This window comes from Aspergillus ibericus (assembly GCF_003184845.1).
Source record: "Aspergillus ibericus CBS 121593 unplaced genomic scaffold BO80scaffold_5, whole genome shotgun sequence".
Taxonomy (NCBI): Eukaryota; Fungi; Ascomycota; class Eurotiomycetes; order Eurotiales; family Aspergillaceae; genus Aspergillus; species Aspergillus ibericus.
Window position 1 is genome coordinate 689,755 of NW_020292103.1, and position 18,465 is coordinate 708,219.

The 18,465-nt window shown below is 51.5% G+C and overlaps 6 protein-coding genes across 6 annotated transcripts; 4 read left to right on the plus strand and 2 right to left on the minus strand.

The window, feature by feature from the left end:
* Positions 1-680: 680 nt before the first annotated feature.
* BO80DRAFT_441622 (uncharacterized protein) lies at positions 681-1,085 on the plus strand (the record flags this gene model as incomplete). The annotated part of the gene is made up of 1 exon (XM_025721204.1): positions 681-1,085. The coding sequence occupies one exon, from the start codon at positions 681-683 to the stop codon at positions 1,083-1,085; it is 405 nt and encodes a 134-aa protein (XP_025579098.1).
* Positions 1,086-1,611: 526 nt separating this feature from the next.
* BO80DRAFT_441623 (uncharacterized protein) lies at positions 1,612-2,396 on the plus strand (the record flags this gene model as incomplete). Its single annotated transcript, XM_025721205.1, has 2 exons — positions 1,612-1,768; positions 1,894-2,396. 2 exons carry the CDS (start codon positions 1,612-1,614, stop codon positions 2,394-2,396), a joined length of 660 nt encoding a protein of 219 aa, XP_025579099.1.
* Positions 2,397-2,576: 180 nt separating this feature from the next.
* BO80DRAFT_399266 (uracil phosphoribosyltransferase) lies at positions 2,577-3,505 on the minus strand (the record flags this gene model as incomplete). Its single annotated transcript, XM_025717464.1, has 3 exons — positions 3,270-3,505; positions 3,097-3,196; positions 2,577-2,989 (listed from the first exon to the last, which is right to left on the minus strand). Exons 1-3 carry the CDS (start codon positions 3,444-3,446, stop codon positions 2,577-2,579), a joined length of 690 nt encoding a protein of 229 aa, XP_025579100.1. The 5' UTR covers positions 3,447-3,505.
* Positions 3,506-4,431: 926 nt separating this feature from the next.
* BO80DRAFT_347165 (C2H2-type zinc finger protein) lies at positions 4,432-7,086 on the minus strand (the record flags this gene model as incomplete). Its single annotated transcript, XM_025715409.1, has 4 exons — positions 4,432-4,573; positions 4,625-5,619; positions 5,669-6,828; positions 6,951-7,086. 4 exons carry the CDS (start codon positions 7,084-7,086, stop codon positions 4,432-4,434), a joined length of 2,433 nt encoding a protein of 810 aa, XP_025579101.1.
* A 2,465-nt stretch (positions 7,087-9,551) lies between these two features.
* Positions 9,552-9,852, plus strand: BO80DRAFT_422010 (uncharacterized protein). Its single transcript, XM_025718730.1, has one exon. It carries the CDS (start codon positions 9,625-9,627, stop codon positions 9,820-9,822), a length of 198 nt encoding a protein of 65 aa, XP_025579102.1. The 5' UTR covers positions 9,552-9,624; the 3' UTR covers positions 9,823-9,852.
* Positions 9,853-10,339: 487 nt separating this feature from the next.
* Positions 10,340-10,927, plus strand: BO80DRAFT_208211 (uncharacterized protein). Its single transcript, XM_025714282.1, has one exon. The coding sequence runs from the start codon at positions 10,469-10,471 to the stop codon at positions 10,781-10,783; it is 315 nt and encodes a 104-aa protein (XP_025579103.1). The 5' UTR covers positions 10,340-10,468; the 3' UTR covers positions 10,784-10,927.
* The last annotated feature ends 7,538 nt before the right edge of the window (positions 10,928-18,465 follow it).

Genomic DNA, 18,465 nt, shown 5'->3' on the forward strand with positions numbered 1-18,465 from the left:
GCTAGTCCCAGCCCGTGCTGACACGGCTGGACCGCAACCAATCAGGGGGCTAGTGGCCGGGGCCATTGCAGCTGGGCGACCCACTATTAGGGGCCAGTGGGGTGGGGCGTGTCCTCAACAGGAAGGGGAGGAGGTCGGCGCCAACGCTAAGTGGAATTAAATTTCCACTAATTTGCAACAGGGTCAGGGCCCGTTGGCCTGTCAGCGCCTGGCCGTTTCCCCCTTTGCCTTTCTCTTCTCTTCTTTTCTTCTTCTTCTTCTTCTTCCTCCCATCCCTTCACTTGGTTCGGTTTGCATTGCTGCTTGTTGTGTTGTTGCTGCTGCTGCTGCTGTTGCTGCTACCCGCTGCGGTGGTTGTGTTGTGATTCCTCACTGTCGTTGCCGTTGTCCTCCTGTGTTGCCTTGCTCAACTCGCCCAGTGACTCGGGCGGTTTCAGGAGAGCCCTACGCTCACTACATACTTCGCACTACCTCGACCTCTGCATCTGTTTCGCTTTCGGTTTCAGGTTTCGCAGCCTCCGTCGACCCTCGTATTGTTGACTCGGATTGTTGGGGTGGATTTTCGCACGAGTTGGGTTCAGCACGTTCGGCCGTCCGACAGCCTTGCATTGTTTACTTTACTCCGCCTATATATATACACTCCGTCGCATTCGCTCCTCTCCACCCACCCACCCACCACCATGAAGCCCTCCACAGTTATCTTCTGTCTCGTCCCGACGATAGCCCTCGCCGTTGAGGCTGATCAGGCACCACCCGCCGTCGCCCCGACGCCGTCCCTGCCGAATGCCAATCCGCCCGCCCCGTTGCCGCAGATTCCCACCCCGTCAAATACGGACGACGATGTGAGGTTATTGGTCCGCACGGTGCAAGAAGAGGTTGGGATTGAAGACACCGACGCGACACGGGTGTTGGACCAGTGGCCGGAACCTGCCAGTGGAACGATCGGACTGGGCACGCTGGCGGCATCGACCGGAAAGACCAAGGCTTTACGCGCACGGAGTGAAGGCACCCTCGGACAAACGCCTTGGATCGGCATGGCCATCGGGCTGACCTGTACAGCTCTGGCCGCGGTGATGCTGGGGTGACACCACCACCACTATCTTCTCTATACACCATTTGCATTCGGAGTTACTTCACGACAGTCTTTGGCGACCGCGGGTCGCTTTTGCTACGAGCGTTCGCATTGCATTCGATCGGACGGCCACATGGCAGTCTGCATTTCTTCTCTTCTTCTCCTCGGAGCTGCATTACTGCTTGATTCATACCCATGTATAGACCGGGTCACTTTTTTACGCTTCTTGTACGTGTACATGATACCTTGGATTCTGGCCTGCGGGCCTTATATTTATTGATGATGTATTTATTACCTTATGAATTTATTGCTTGGTTTGCAGTCGGGTCGTACTAGGTGCCGAGCCAATGGATAAATTGCCGTTCTTTGTCAAGTGAATACGAGCGATGAACAAAGACAGCCTTGATGTACCACCTCTATTCCTACAATAACCATACCAATCCAATCACCTAATAACCACAACAGCCTACCACCACCTACCTATCCCTCATCTACATACCTCCATCAACAACAACAACACTATCAACAGCAACACAAAAATGTCCAACTCCACCACCACCACCACCGAAACAGACACCCCAAGTAACATCCCCCCCTACACCCCCATGACCTCCCTAGGCCACGAACTCGGCGTCCTCTTCGGTTTCCTCACGGCTTGTTTCGTGGTGATGGCTGTGTATGTGTACTTCTGGCGCGGTATGCCATCCTCCCCTTCACGTCCTTTTCATCTATACTTTCCTACCTCCTCCTCCCCTTCTCATCTCACCCACCCCCACCAAATTAAAAACAAATACTAATAAAAAGGCGAGGGGGAAAAATAGCCGCCGAAACCCGCGAAGAACACGCCCAGTCCCTCCGCCGCGAAATGCTCCTAAACCGGGGCATTCATCACGGACGAGGCGGGATTCATGAGAAAATGATGAATCAGTTTTCCACTACTGCGACTGCCACCGCATCTTCATCTCATAATCCGTATATTCAACAACAGCCCCTGCCCGGAAACGAAATCGGGGTTGCAGTGACGACGGGTATGGGGACGGCGATGGAAATCGGGTCGCCTAGTTTGGGGCCGGCCAGGATGATTAATATTCATAGTCGGAGGGGAGGGAAAGGTCCTGAGGGGGGTGTTGGGGTGGGGGGGAGTGGAGTGGGGAGGGGGAATGATGGGGGTGGTATGGGGATGGAGATGGATGCCGATGTGGATGCGGAGGTGGGGGTCGAGATGGATGTGTTGGGATTTTTGCAGCATGGGCATGGGAGGGGTCATGGAGGTGCTCATGGTCATGGTCATGGTCGTAGCCAGCAGGGGTTTGCTCAGGGGTAGGGTAGGGATTGAGACGGCTTTCTTCTGTCTTTCGCTCTCTTATTTATGATTTAGTGCATATTGTCATGAATTGAACTGACCTCAACTCAACTGAATTAACAAAACAATCTAACCCCATTCATCCCATTCATATCATTCATCCATACCCACAACCCCCCCCCACCCAGATAGATAGCACGGCTACTTCCCCATCGCAACAAACAACCGATCCCCAATATCCCCCAACCCCGGCACAATCATCCCCCGCTCATCACACCTCTCATCCACGGCCCCCGTCCACACCTCCACTCCCTCCGGCCACGTCCCCGCCGCTCTCACCACCCCCGCCTCCGACCCCAACACACTCAACATGACCACGCGCTGCACGCCCCATTCACGCAGTAACTGGATCGCTGCTTCGGCTGTCGCGCCGGTGGCGATCACGGGATCGAGGAGGATGGCCGTCGACGCGGCAGCAGTATTAGTGTTGGTGTCGTCTTTGGTAGGTTGGAAAGGGAGGTTGTTGTAGTATTCGACGGGTTGGAGGGTGAGACGTTCGCGGAAGAGGCCGAGGTGGTAGATTGGGATGGAGGTGGGGAGGAGGGCGTTTATTGCTGTTATTAGTATTAGTATTAGTATCCTTCCTATTCTGTAGGTGATGGTGCTTATTGCTATGCAAACAGAAACAGAGAAAGGCTAGGTAGGGGGAAGTCAGGCATACCCTCAATCATCCCCAACCCCGACCGCAGAATCGGCACGAGGGCGATATCCGACGGATCGATGTCTTTCGTTTGATACTCGGTGCCGAGGGGGGTAGTGTCCTTCATTTCATTTAGTTTAAGCATCCCTATACCCTCTATTCATAACTCTATTCATAGTGAGGGAGGGGCATACCGTCCCCGACGTCTTGATTGTCCATCCCGCAGCAAACGCCTCCACGCTGAGAATGGTTGCAATCTCATGGACCAGACTCCTCGTCTCGCGGGTGGAGGTCGATGCGGATCGAAGCTGGGAGAGCTTGGCTTGGAGGAGGGGATGGGAGGAGACGTGTACGTTCGAGGGGAGAGTCATGATTGATTGTGATCGATAGATTGGAGGATTGACTGATTGACTGATTGATAGAATTGAGTTGACTTGGAGGGATCAGGAAGGGAGAGAAGTACTAAGTAGCTGGTAGATAGGTGGCTATGTTAGGTACTGATAGGGTATGAGTGGGGAGAACGTGAGGGGTAGTCACCTGCTCAGGTCCAGTGATCTCCGGCATCCCAAATTCCAGGCTTCAGCTTCATCCCCGCGATCCTTGATAAGCACCCGTCCCGCCGATCCACCGCTTGACCCACTTGCGAATAACTCCAACAGTTCAACATGTTCATACCTTGAATCTGCAGAGCTGAATCTGGCTACGTCTACACTGCATAGCTGTCCCGCCAACACTATATTGCAAATTACTATGGTACAAGAACTACTTCAAGCATGTGCAATTAACAAATCTTCAACGCACGCACGCAATAACAGAGCGGAGACATCAGGCGGGACACATAAACACATAACAAACATCCATTAAACAGCCAAATAAGATCAAGTATATGAACGAAGGTCTCGAAGCAGACTAAATCAGTATATAACGAACAAAGGTATCAAAAAAGCCACCGTCGTGGCAATTGACAAACACGCTGATGCGCAATGTAGAAGAGGCACTAAGGATTAGGCGTAGAAGACGTATAGAAGGCAAAAACAACAACTCCACCGAGTGCTAGGATGAACACGGACCAGCCGGGTGTCGAGATGTTGCCTTGGGAAACAACCCACAAAAACAAGAAAAGACCACACCGGACTCCCGTGAGCTCTTGCGAAACCATAACGCAATAAAAGACGTTGCAAAATAATCAAATGAGCCAGGAACGCCTGCAAGAGCATGCGGCAGTCAGATCATAGCACCCTGCCGCCGGCTCCGTCGTTCCCGACCCGAAATCCGAAATCCAGTGCCCAATGCCAAGGAGTGATTGCAAAAGAAAGACTCACCGGGCTATACCCGTTGAGCGAGGAAACAGTGAGACTAGTACGCCGTGCCGACGCTGGCAAGCGTCTTCGTCGGCATTGGATGAATAGGCTGGTCCTTGGCAACTCGCAGCGAGTCTTCGTAGCCGACCAAGGCTTGAGAATGCAGTTTGAACGATTCGCCCATGAGCTTGGTAATTCTATCACATATTAGCATCGAGGGCCTTCAACATAACCTTCGGCAGACTTACCCCCAAACTACAACCCCGTCTAGGATGTTACCCCATACACGGGCCACAGTAGAGCTGAGTTTTCCAAAAGCATCCACGGCGTCGTCATCAAACAGATTCCGCACCTTGTTGTAGATGGCCATCTCGGCCTCCGTCGCGGGCTCTTCGTCATGTTCCAGGCGATAGAGCCAGAGGCTGAGGATGACCATCAAGTCCAAGCCACACAGCGGGTGCTCGACACTCCAGTTGGTAGCCGACGTCTTGGCGACCCAGTTGATGCCCTGAACGGCGGCGATTTCAATGCACTCGAAGCAAGACTGGATCACCTTGTTCATCTCCTGAGACCGCTTGACCTTCTCGCGAGCGACAGTCATCGCAGCCGCGACTTCGTAAGACGAGTGGTAGCGCAGGGCCTCCTGGATGGACTTGAGATCGACTTCAAGGCGAGCGCGCGTGTTGCGGTAGACCGCCATCGAGTTGAAGATCAAGGGGTGTCCCTTTTGAGGCGTGCTGAGCGGCACGACAATCGTCTCCGGCTCACACACCTCAAGCGAGCTCTCCCATGTCTCCAGCGCCAGACGGAGCTTGTATTCAGTGACCACGTCCTGGAGGGCCTCAAAGCTCCTCTTGTGGTTCCAAACCTGGAGGAACAGCGCGTTGATCAAGACACGGGTCGCAAAAGCGCTGTAACGCGTCTGCTCGCCCTGGAACAGGCAGTCGTGAGCCTCACGCACAGTAAGCGGTGAGGAAGCAGCCAAGCTACGACGCCACGCCTCATCATCCGACACGTCCAGGTTCCACATGGACTCCGAGGAAGGCAGCTCCAGGTTGTCGAATTCATCGAAGCTCATCGCCGGGGTGTGGTTGAAAGTCAGCGTGAGCATGCCGAAGAAGATGTACACCGCGTAGTACGTCCGGCGGCAAGACTCGTCTTCGATCCACTCCTCCCGAGTTGGCTGACCACCCTCGCGCGCTTCGGTCCGGAGCTTCAATTGGTAACGGTTTCCGGCAACCATCTGCGATCATCAGCATGACTTCAATCTTAAGAAAAGAGGGGGGGCTTACGTTCGCAAGGAGACTCTTGATCGAGCAGGTCCATTCGAGGCCCTTGGGATCACCACTCCAGCTCTCGAAGATCATGTTCAACAGCGTGCTCTGCATCGCCCACAGAGGACATTTCCGGGAGTCAAAGTTATCCTTGTGTTGCAGGAACTGGTTGACAAGCATCTTGGATCCCACGTGAAGCATGAACGCATGTTGCCGTTCAAAGGTGTACAAAGCACCGATCGACAGGACCGCGAGGAGCAATGGCGGTGAGACCGAGGTAGGCTTGAACGACTCCTGGTGCAGGAACGGCAGGTGAGGGTGGTACAGGTTGAAATACGTCGAAAGGTACTTGTTCAGAGCCGGGGTCGATGGGAGCTGGAACGTCTCCGGAAGCACACTGAGAGAATCCACATTCTGAAGGCGTTCGACGATCATGTTGCGCTCGATCTCATTGACGATCTGCGGGGCCTTGGGGAGCGTCAAAGCCTGGCTAGGTCCTGGAGACCGACGGTAGTTCACCGGACTAACGGGTCCAGTCATAGAGGGATACGGGGACAGGGCATTCGGGGTCGAGTTTCCAGACATCGGCAGCGAGTTGACCAGAGAGTGCAACGAAGGGGCCAGGGCGTCACCCACAGCACCATGTCGGTCCATGACCGACGACAGCGTATGCGACTCGGAGCCACTTTCTTGCGACACAAACGGGGATCCCATCGGGTGATGTTTCGTGTCCGCAGGGGAAACGAGCGTATCCCAAGGCATCTGGGGCAACGTCGCATTGCCCGACAGGTACGAGACCGGAGGCTCGAGAAGCGAACCGCGTCCAGGGGAATAGGAGCGATCCGATTCAGCACGATCATTGGCTTGACCCGTAGCGGCGGCTGCGGCTTTATGTTGGAAATCTGTCATCAACATAGCTGCAGTTTCAAGATCAACCATACCGTCGCTGCTCGCCTCGATTTGTTCTAGGGTAGCAGGATCAATCGTAATCGAAGGTTTAGACGGGCCGGGCGCGGGGGACGTCTTTTGAACGCCCGCGCCACCACGTCGACGACCCTCGGAAACTAGCGGTATCCCACCGTCCTTTGCGTGGACAGTGCGGTCATGACGAAGGAGTAGATCTCGGCGCACAAAGGTACTCCGGCATTTCAGACACTTGAACGGCCTCTCCTTGGTATCTAAAGAGCAGCGAAGATTAGTGCGGGCCCTCGAGAACTATGGACGAAAACGCATCCTATGCGAAGCGGGCGTGACAGATGCCCGCGCGAAGGGAAGGCGACCAAAGAAACACTCTACTTACGCGAACGTTCGTGTCTGCTGCGATGTTCACTTCTGCTAAAGGCGCGATTACAAAATTGGCACTTGTATTTCTTCTCTGGGGCTGATGTCTTCTTGGCGGGCGAGTTGGTCGCCTGGGAGGATGCGGCTGGGGCCATTGCTTCTAACACTGCAGCGAGGGCACAACCACGGTTTATTCTCAGTAGAACAACGACACGATCGAAGACTGCGCTATCGTCCCTTTTGTGATTTCACACCGGTTCTGTAGGCGGGTAGACGACAGGGATTCGGTTTGGTGCCTGATCATTCCTTGTGTGGGAGAATACTGGGAAGCAGGTTGAGTCGAGGAAGGGGGTCCAGCCACAGGCGGACGAGGGGGGGAATAGTGGTGGTGATGGTGGGAGCTTTAAGCCGAGGAGGGGGGCAATACGAAAGGATGGGATGGGACAAACGGAAAAGGAAAACAAGAAGAAGGAAGAGAGAAAAGAAAAAGGAAGAGAGCAAGATGTTGAATGCTGACCCAGGGAAAGAGGAAGAGAAGAAAGAAGAGGAGGAGGGGAGGGGAGGGAGGCGTTGAGAAGAGGGAGGAGAAGAGAAGGAAGAGAGAAAAAGAATGGTAGGAGGAGGGGGATGTTGAATGGATGAGGAGAAAGTAGTTTGTGAGTAGCGGGAGTCTGGTCAGGCCTGGTCGAAAGGAAGGGAGCGAGGGGGGGGGACGAGGGAAAGTTGGTGTGGGTGTGGGCGAGTGCGAGCAAGTCGCGCCAGGACGTGGGCACAAGCCGATGGACGACTCGGGCGATCGCTGGATCGCGACAGTGAGGCGGTCGTGTCCAGCGGCGGTGTTGGCGATTTGGGCGACGAGCGGCGCAGCGACAACAGGGAAGTGGGAGGCGGGAAAGAGGGGCTTGCCGGCGGGACTGACGGAGGGGGAAAACAAGCGAACAGGCCAGTCCCCGGATTCGCCCACGCACTGGGGCCTATAATGCCACCCGCGTCATTCCCCGCCGCCCAATCATCCCCCCCGTCGCCCATTCTGACTAACGACGCGACCAGGCTAAACGGAACCCGGTTAGGACACGTCCACTTTTCCTTCTGTGACCCATATTTCGAAAAGAGAAAAAAAGCAAATAAGAAAGGGCAAAAAAAATAAAAAGAAAAGAAATCGAAAAATAATTCGAAATTAAAGAAATTAAAGAAATTAAAAAATAACACCGACTCAAGAACAGACAACAAAACAAAGCAGCCCAGCCCACCGCAGCCCACATGGGCCGTACAGTAGTAAGTTCCAACCCGTCAACCCGGTTCAGCCGGGGTTCCTCTTCGACTGGCTGAAATCGACCGTTTGTTAGAGGTCTTGGTCGATGTGAGGGAGAATCTTATCCACTCTTCATTTTCCATTTGCACACACTATGAAGTACGACAGCAGCGCGAAAAAGGCAAAATGGTGAAAAGAGAGAAAATCCCCCCTCGCAATATCCGAGAAAATAACCCGAGCAGAAAAAGAAAAATCACTCTTCATATGCACAACATTGGGCAGCATCCTACATGTTTCCCCTGGTGGGTTATCCAGACTCATGATGTGATCTGGACAGACTTCTGATCATGGTTATCGTGGTGATTCAAAATCCTTATTCAGCCGTCCCCTCCTGATCAGCCGTCAGATACAGTCTCCCTGCTAGGGTTGATCCTATCCCTGTTTAGTGATGGCGTCTCTCGCTCAGCTTCGCAGGTTCTCGAAGAAAATTAACCAGCGAAGCACATTCACCAGCCTACTAGTATAAGCAGAGCCATACCAGCAGGAAGCTCGGATCGATTCTCTTCAACAGTTCAACTCCTCGACATTATTTCATAGTGGGGTTGGCTGGTATGAAGCCCGCTCCATACGGTATGGTATGTAACTTTGTTCAGTGGGTACAAGTAGTTCGATGGATACTGTGCAGTGAGGAGGGCAAGACTCCAGGTTGTCTTAGTAACCTCGAGGCAGACACACTAGCACGGTTTGACTGGATGACTGATGGATGATTCGGACTACTTGCTGTAGTTCTCGACAATAACCGAGTCGGGAGTAGGAGAATCGGCCCTCATCATCCCTATCGCCCATCCCTATCTGACAGCGCAGAACCGCAAACTTGGTACAGTCGGCTGCGGGGCCGTCCAAAAGACAGGTAGATGCTATCATTGTGGCCAGAGGTCAGGGCACCGCATTAGACTACAATTCCAGTTCGATGTATCTTGGTCATTGCATGCCACTGGTCCACAGTAATAATCAAAGTCATCATCGGGGGGGGAGAGAAGTGGACGAGGAGGAGAAGGGAGTCAGGCTGGAAGCGGTTAGGCCAGGTAGCAGGTTGAATTGAGAATCCATCGTCGGTCCATTGCCCACACACACCCACCAGTGCGCACACCCACCACGACCCCCTCCCCTCTCTTCTTTTTCAAATTTTTCGCCCCTCGTCAGCCCCCCCTTGCCCCTCCGGCAGGGATCCAGCACCATCGAAATGCCACGGAGAAGCTCTGCCGACATGATTCGTGTATGGGCTCCCTTCATTTCCACCACGGAATCTCTTCACACACACATCCAGGTCAGTGGACGATTCGTCCAAATGGATTCCCATTCCTCATGCTGATCGTACCTACGTATTCATCGCATCCTTCCATTATCTATCTACTCCGTATCCCTTTTTTGATCGCATCCGATGGATGGTTCCCCTCCCAGGCTCATCTCCTCCGTCCTTACGGAGTACTGGGACCCCTCCGACTGCTCCGTTCCCGCCACCCACGGATCGAAATGGCCGTTACCCCTCGATCCATCCCCTCGATCCCCTCCAACCCCCTCCTCGCTCCCCTCTCAGACCCCTCCTGGGCAATCAGCTCGCCAGGATCACCGTCGGTAACCCCTACGTAGACCATCCACTAGTGATTTGATAATCGGTGACCAGCCGCAAGGCTGTTGATGACTTCATTTCCTTGTGATCCAAAATGTGAATGGGGTTATCCGGTCTAACTACGAGTAGAACTAGCCCCGGTGGATCTTCAATCGAGGGCTGCCGTTGTTCCAGAGTCCAGACCCATCCGTCACGATGACGAGGATCGGTATTCCACTCTCAACATACGGAATACAAATAGATACTACGGAGAATGGTGTAGTTACAGACTGTTCGCAAACCAACAGCTTCAGAAATTGCCAAGTCAGCGCCAGATATCAGACGATGAAGCGTGCTTGGCTGGAAACAAGCCACCCGTCATCACGCAGCAATAGGAGAATATTGCTGACGATGTGATGTCTCTCGGTTTGACAGATCATCGCCCAGTCTATCGGTAGTCTAGAGACAGATATCCCTAATTTCTGGCACGCCTCGGCCTCCATTGGACGTCCCCTGGACGAAATGGGTAAAAGAAAAGACCGCAGGAAAGCTAATCGCTCGATGCTCTGGGGGACGGTGGTCAGAGGTTCAACAGGTTCAACCCGGCGCATGGTTTGCCTCGCCCTTCAGCTTGGGTCAGCTGCTCCGGCGGCCAACACGACCACAGCGTCAGCCGATGAAGAAAGCCATGGTGTTTCTTCTTCCTTTGACTTTCCAACCCCACCCCCGCCGCACTTCCCCCCCTGACGACTACGAAACACCTGAGGGTGTTCTTGATTGTGGGACAAGAACACCTCGGTCAGTCCACGCTAATGGGATGCAAAAGCTTGAGACAGCGGGCACCTGGTTCTGGAGCGATCCAGCTGGTCCCTTTAAAGATGCAAGACTGCATCATCGCCAAACACTATTGTTTCTGTTTTTGGCAGTTTGGCATCCAAGCCGACGATGCGTCAACCTAACACCGACTACCTACCTAGTTCCAGCTGCATAAGTGGCATGGGGAATTCGGCTCTTATACAGAGCGAGTTAGTCCCGACGATTCCCTGTGGCTGCCTGCACGCCCGCAGTCGCGCCTAACCAGCCTCACTGATCCTACTACTCGGAGACGCGCCCTCGTTCCGCGTCGCCGGCCAGAGTAAACGCTCCACTGGGGGAATGATTACATACGTACATGCCGCGGTCAGATGACGCTGGACGAGACTTTAGTTCCGGCGTGTCCTTGGCTATAGTTGTCCCCGACTGATTGGCGTGTGTCCTGAATATCGACCGGGCCATGGAATGAAGTCGGTGGTATTTCAGCCAGGATTACAACGGTCGACTCTTTTCATTCCAGACCGCAGGACCAAAGGCTATTCTTGTCCTCCGACTCTTGACCATCGTACCTATCACCACCACGAAGGTTCCCGTAAAATCCCGGCATGCGGGTGGGGCATCGCGGTGGACCACCAACCCCACCAGACACGGTTAGTTACTAGGGAAACACACATGACCATGAGGGGGCACAAAAGTACCCCAGGAGGATCGCCTCGACGCCTCCATCCGATATCGAGAAATGATCAGTTTATCTATCTCCATCTCGAGATTCGAGAGGGGCGATTCGATGATGCAGACTACTATGTACAGATGTATCCATGCATGTCACCCTCTGTTATCTCGGTCTGGCCGTCTGCCATCTGATCTATCTCGGTTCACCTCACCAGGATCCCTACCTGTGCCCTTGTCATGATAGACAGCCCTAATCAGTAATCACAGACTCCATCGAGCTGCAGTCCCCCGACTCCCAATCAGCATTAGTGCCTGAGCACCCATTCTTACGTACGCGGGCCTCACCGCTTTGATCTGCCAGGAGCTCGGCGTGCAGGAATAGAGCGGTGAACGGAGAGCTTACGCTTTTGAGAAGGTCGGAAAAAGATGGCCGCAGAAGTCAGACACTCGGCTGGCTCTTACACGTCCAGCCGCCCTTTTTGCCAGAACCCTGGTACCTAGGAGGATTCCTCGCTCCACTTTCCAGACCATGCAGCGGTCCGACCCAGTCAACGCCTGTCCTGTATCTCATGAAAGGATGTTATGAGTGCAGTCAGGAACGCGACTCAGTCAGATGCCAGTTGGTGATAGAGTCGAGCAGATACCTTGGATGGGTCGCTTCATCTCGAGCAAATTCGAGCACCTGCGTACGGGCCATGCACCGGTTTCCTAGGCTGGCGCACGGGGCCAAGGAGGGGGCAATAGTGCAAAATCTCCCGTACATACCGATCTTCCATCCATGATCGATCATTTCCGATCCAGGCTCAGTTTTCTCCGGCGCGAGCGTGTCCTTCATTCCTCCAGTGATCCGGCGGCTCCCGGGCGATGTCGTGAACATTCACGTCGGTGGACACTGGAAAAGGGGGCGCGCAAAAACCAGTTTCGAAAAGAAAGGACACCCTGCCTGCAGCTACCCGTTCTATTCCTCCTTTGCACCCGATGCAGTCGATCGTTGGCGACCTGGATGGCTATTGAATGCGCAATTGAATTTCCACAGGGCGTCTCTGCTCCACTAGGTACCGTTGCAGGAATTCAGGAACCTGTTCCCCGAGCCCGGCCCTTACACTAGCGAGCATCGGCAGGCTAGAAGGAAGTTCAGGAAGTCTACTTATCTCGGCTGGCCTCCTCGTCCCGACCACTTTAGGACCTTTGCGGGTTGCAGCGACCCTGGCCGCCGGCGTCCGTGATCCGTCCATCCGGTCTGGAATTTCCTAAGCGGGCATCCTCTGAGTCGGTGAAGGTGGTCACCACCGAGTTGGAGCGTTGGGGATCGATCATGATTGTAGAAGGATTCTTGACCGCTTCTATATACTATCGGGTTGGGCACTATTTACACATGGCATTGAGAATATGGACTGTCGGGTCCACCAATCTGTTGCCAAATGCCAACAAGGTCTCCGTACATAGTATCTATCAAAAGAGAGCAACGGAGCAAGAGCGTGGAAATCACGGGTCCTAGCAAAAACTTAAGGGCACCCACCGATGGTCGATATGAGGACCCACCATCGAGCTGACGAGCTGATAACACTCGATGAGACTATCAGGGCCGAAAAACGAACCCGGCAGACATCCGTCTGACCAGATTTCCTCCACTTTTCGTTTCCAGTTGTGCGTTGTGCGACGCCTGCTAGCCCTAGACCTAATCCGCCCGTCCTCGACTCAGTGACATCGGCAGTTATTAGCCAGTGGGTTTGACCCGTACTGACTATATAAAGTAAGTGTACGAAATAAGTCTAGTTATCGCCCCGTATCATGCCTAGACTATTTCGACGACTGTAGATACTAGATACTCAGAGGAACAGATGTACTCGATTGATCGAGCAAACCATGGAAATCATCTGTCAGGTCGGAGATGGTATCCGGATGGTTCCATGGTTCGTTCCCGCTTACCAGATATATACCATACACGGGGGATAACTCGAGACTGTCGACTCTCGAGTGTGGTTTGGTTGTTTAGTTGGATTGTTGTGGTCTCGCAGTGGGTTGATGGTACCCCATATATAGCTATATATATATTGCGGATATACCATAGACATATTCAAATCATCTACCAAACCAAACAATGTATCTCAGTTATTCTACTTTCATCTCTTCATATTAATGCTACAAATGTATTTGATCACTACAAAGTAGATACAATTAATTACCTACAAATAAAGCACCGTGTCCCACATAGCCAAATGAACAGTGATCTATTCAACGGCCTAATATCAAGAATATGATCTATAACCCGATCCACAACCGAACCCACATCTACACAGTTCAACCCCTATCGAATCTATCTATCCACTACAAAGTACAAACATCTGAAGGAGAGAATAAACCCAGTTCCAGCCGAACAAAGTACGTGCTACACCACCCTCCTACACAGTACACAAATTCAACTCACCTATCAAATCTACCACATCGACCACCACCCACTTAAACGAACAGACAAACTCCATCCAACCCAACTCAAGTTTCAACTCAAGAAACCAGATTTGCAATAATCAAAACAAACAAAGAAGTAACCCAACCCGAGAACCTCGAAACAAGTCAGAAAAATTAGCCTAGAACTTTTCCTTCACTCACCCCTAAGAGTCTAAGACAACCAACGAACTCATCAAGCAATCAAACACTCAACCCGAAACCAATCCACTCACCCATCAACATTTACATAGCACGCCTTCAAATCCACATCCCAAAGCACCTACTCCGTACGTATCTAAATCAATCCTAAATCCAAATCCTAAACAAAGACACCCCCACCCACCCCACGCCCTCTCAATAAAATTCAGGATCCAATCCAAAATCCCATCGAAGCCTGGATCCCATCGAGCCTAGAATCCAACCAAAGCTTCTCGAAGCCACCTATGAATCCTGCGCGCCACACCACCATCCAACCGGATGAGTAGGAATTCGACCCGCGGGCAAAATCAGAAACAAGTGGATGACCTGAACTGAACTGATGAAAGAGAAAAAAATAGGGGGAGGGGCGATGGCGAGGCGCGGCCTGGGAAGTTAAGTTTGGGGCTAACTAAGAGTGAGTACTCCGGAGCTAGTTTTTTTTGTTCTTTTTTGTTTTGGTTTTTCATTTTTGTTTTTAGTTGGACGGGATGGATGGATGGATGGATGGATGATTATGGCCGGTAGGGTGATCGGCTAACTTTTGTTTCTTTTGGATTAGACTACGGAGTAGAGGACTGGTTCATGGGCTGTGGAAGTGCATCCGATTGTTTGGAATAGCGATGATGGGTCGGTGTACGGAGTACTAGATTCTATCTTGATTATCCCGTACGACGTACATTCTCTTCGATGCTTAAACTATTTACTATCACTACTATGCCCCAATCCGAGTTGTCGAATTGTCGACACCTTTGATTTGGGTTCGGGGTAGTCCGAGTAAGACGGACCTCCAGCATGGCTCATTTCCGTGTCCTCCGTGCTCACTCTTAGTACTCCGAATCCGATCCAGGGGTTCATTTATTTCTGATCATGTCTTGATATGTTAATAATATTATTCTTACTATCATAATTGTAGTATTATCTACGGAGTATCCCTGGATAGACTGCCAAGTGTGGTAGCTGACTGGTAAGAGGGATTACCCCTTCATCCCTATGACCATGACAATCATTACCGAAATTCAAACGCCCCATCAAATTAGATTGATTATTGATCAAGTTGATTAGATGCTCTTGATGCGACTGCTGTGAGGGGGAGTTACCCCTCCCTCTCTTTCTGACTTCTGTGTGTCTTGTTACCCCTGAGTTGGCTCCTTGCTGGTGCCCCTCGTGCTGATCTGTGTTGAGTGGTGGTGCTTGGTATGTGGTACTGGAGAGACATGGGAGATTGGGATGTAAGGTTATAAGACATTGGATGTATTAGTTAGTGGTTAAGGTTATTGAGAGATGAGATGTGTTTCTTGTGGTATGGGCTGTGTTGGATGCGCTAGGCAACATACTATGTAGTTAGGTTCTTGTGCTGTGTTCTTTAGCAATTCAACACTATATGCTTTTGAGTAGTTAGTGACTTGACTAGTTAAAGAATATATCTATGATTCTAGAATCTCTTTCAACCCGATAAGATAGTATTCCTCGTATATCGTTACACATATCCTCCTCCATACCTTGTAACCCATCAACACCATAAGCACCCTACCCTACATGCCCTGCATCACAGTAATAAACAAGGATAACACGAAGCGTAAAAACCCAACACTACCACCATATACTCGTCCATCCAACGTCAGCCATCCAGCCTCCTAACCAACCCTACACAACCACACATTCGGCCCCTGCAAGTAAGAACGGCTGACATGACATTCTGCAGACTCCAACGGTCTCTACTTGTGCGATGTACGATGTACGATGTGTAAGCTGACAATCACATTCACCAACAATCCCATAGTTACCACAATATCAGCCAATAATCATATACACACCTTGAATCAGCCCTCAATCAGCCCTGTAACCAACCCAAACCCTCACCTCAAATCCCACTCCGTATTTACAAGTTGATATTCACATGCACCTCCCCCCCAAATCCAACCCCAACCCCAACCCCAACCACCGATCCATAAAACCCATCTTTACCAAGAAATCCATAAAAAAAAGCCGAGATATCCCCGCCGGCACACCCGGAACCTTCACCAACTCTAGTAACCAAAGTGGAGTCCACCATACCTATACTAACATCAATTCAAAACAAACTACGGAATAACACCCGACTAGTCCCCGACCCGGGGACCTAGCGAACAAGACCCCGAGTCTGACATCTGACAGTCTGGCACTTATCTGGCTTACCGACCTAGATAAGTATCCGGAGTCCGAAGAATGGCTGACGCACGTGGGTTTTAGGCCGAAGGTGTCCGGATTGAGGATAGTGGGGTGGGCTAGAATTGTAGAAATAAGCTAGAATTGGAGAAGGATGGGTTGGGGCGATTGTGTGATCGGGTGGATTTGGGTTAGGGATGGGCTTGGCGGGTAAGGCCGATTATGGCCGGTTAGTGTTGCTGCTTCTGCTGGTGGTGGTGGGCTTGGAGGTTGTGGTATCGATAAGGAGTAGAAGGAGCAGGGGTGGTGTATCGGGTGTACATCCTTTCGGGGATAGAGGATTGAGTGATTGATGTCTTTACTTGGAATGGGTTGGATTGGATTGATTGTTTGAGGATGGGGTTGGGTATGGATGGTGGTATTGTTACGTTGGGTAGAGACTTGGTTTGTTTGGATGTTGGATGTTGATGTAATTGTGGTTGAGTGACTCGAGGGTGAGATGTCAATATATCAACTAGTAGATTGACAATGATTGTGAACGGAGGAGTGGTTGTTGTTTCATTCCGATAATGGGATTAATTTGAGGCAAAGAGAAGAGAGAAGTGTTTGCTTTCGATATCTTGATATAGATGTAGATATCGCAAAGCTAAGAGAGATATGCTCGCTTCTGTCTGGCTCAAAAAGTGACAATGGGAGTAGGTCGAGTTGCAGTCGCATCATGTCTCCAAACATCTCGAACAGACAGTGCTCGATTTGAGTTGACAGAAGTAGGTCCCCTGGAAAGGCTTGTAGCTGCTAACATGAGAGTTTTGATATATTCATCTTAGGTATGCAGGTTCAGAAGTTCATAATAAATATACTAACAGCAAGGATCAGTGCTCATGAACGACCGACTTCATAAAGTATCAATGTTCATGATCGATAACCTTATCGTCGCTAGTGGTCTTTGATACCTCTTTCTCAACGATAAATGGCATGCTATAGCTGTCAGCGAAGATAAGACTCATGCATCGCTCGTCAACTGAAATATCTGGAGCCTACTTATAAGGCAATCACCGTCCAACCTCTGTAGATATGTAGACAATAGAATTGTTTCTCACGTGTAAGCAGAGTATCTCTGAAGATTAAGTCATCATATGCAGACGACATCCCTGCTAGCTGTCAGCAGATCATCTGCATGTTGACATAAACCCTAGTCTTCGGTTCTGTCTGGATTATCACAATGCGGCGGTTATAATATGACCGAAATTCTCAGAGCATATCCCAAGCAGTAGACTATTCTCAATCAATATTCAAACGTATGTTGTTACCGTCGAGGCCAATGAGCGATGATCGGCAATAACAATCATGAGCTCTGTATGTGCGGTATCTTGAATCTCGGTCACACTCGATTGATTATACCCAAACAGTCCTGATATCATTGTTCCGGCGTCAGGGGTATATGATCAATCAATTGATCAAAAGTACGCGTTTGGTGCTTTCACGACAACCTAGGCAACTGAAGCTACCATGGCACATCAGCTGGTGATAGAAGGCAAACTTACCAGACGTTCAAGACCGGTTACTGATCAGTATCATACGTTATCATCATCCTGGTGGCTTTGCGTACACAGACCCAAATCCTGCATTTCCGCGGCGGTTGATGGACAGGGGTCAGTACCAATCCTATGGCAAGGTATCGCGTATATGTCTTTGCTTAGCAGTAAGGCTAGCATCAATGGGTATACTCTTCGAACGAGTATCTATGCTCTTGATTACCCCATGATCGCCAACCTCAGCGTTTAGCGGCCAGCGCCAGCTGACCGTTGTAATGCACCGCGCGCCGCGAGTCAAGATACGTCCCCACCGAGAACGGGGAACAGCCAAGTGGGAGGTCCGGGTCCAGCGCTGAAACTCTGATAGGTAAACTGGAGCGCGAGTGGGCTGGATGGATAAGAAGTTAATCACACCGGCTACCGGAACATGCCTCCAGATTGAACGGACCAGCCGTGCGGTGTGGACTCGGACTCGATTCCAATTTCCAACTTCTCAGGTGATGGTTGAGACCCGAAGGAGAAGACAGTGGCTGGAATTCTCCCCGATTTACACGCTTCACCAACCAATGATCACCGTATAATATCAACCCCTGGCCCAGCCAACCTGTGACGGCCAGTCTCGGCCCTTACCAGCGTACCGTCACGGGAGTCGAGTCGAGTCGTCTCAGGTAACAAGGTTGGGTGACCCCCAAGAGCCCCATTAGGGTCCGGATGCGCACGTACTCACCGTCCGCTGCCAATAACAGATCTGCCTGCTACGGAGAGCGTCGCTCGCATCCATGGTTCGGGGAAGTGGTTACCCAGGCAGTCTGCCAATGGTAGGAGTGGTGGCCGATGGAGAACGGTGCCATCCGAAGCCTCA

Excerpts from the sequence above, each read along its gene's own strand:
- BO80DRAFT_422010 (XM_025718730.1), top strand. The coding sequence starts at position 9,625 with ATGGATGGTTCCCCTCCCAGGCTCATCTCCTCCGTCCTTACGGAGTAC.
- BO80DRAFT_208211 (XM_025714282.1), top strand. The coding sequence starts at position 10,469 with ATGAAGAAAGCCATGGTGTTTCTTCTTCCTTTGACTTTCCAACCCCAC.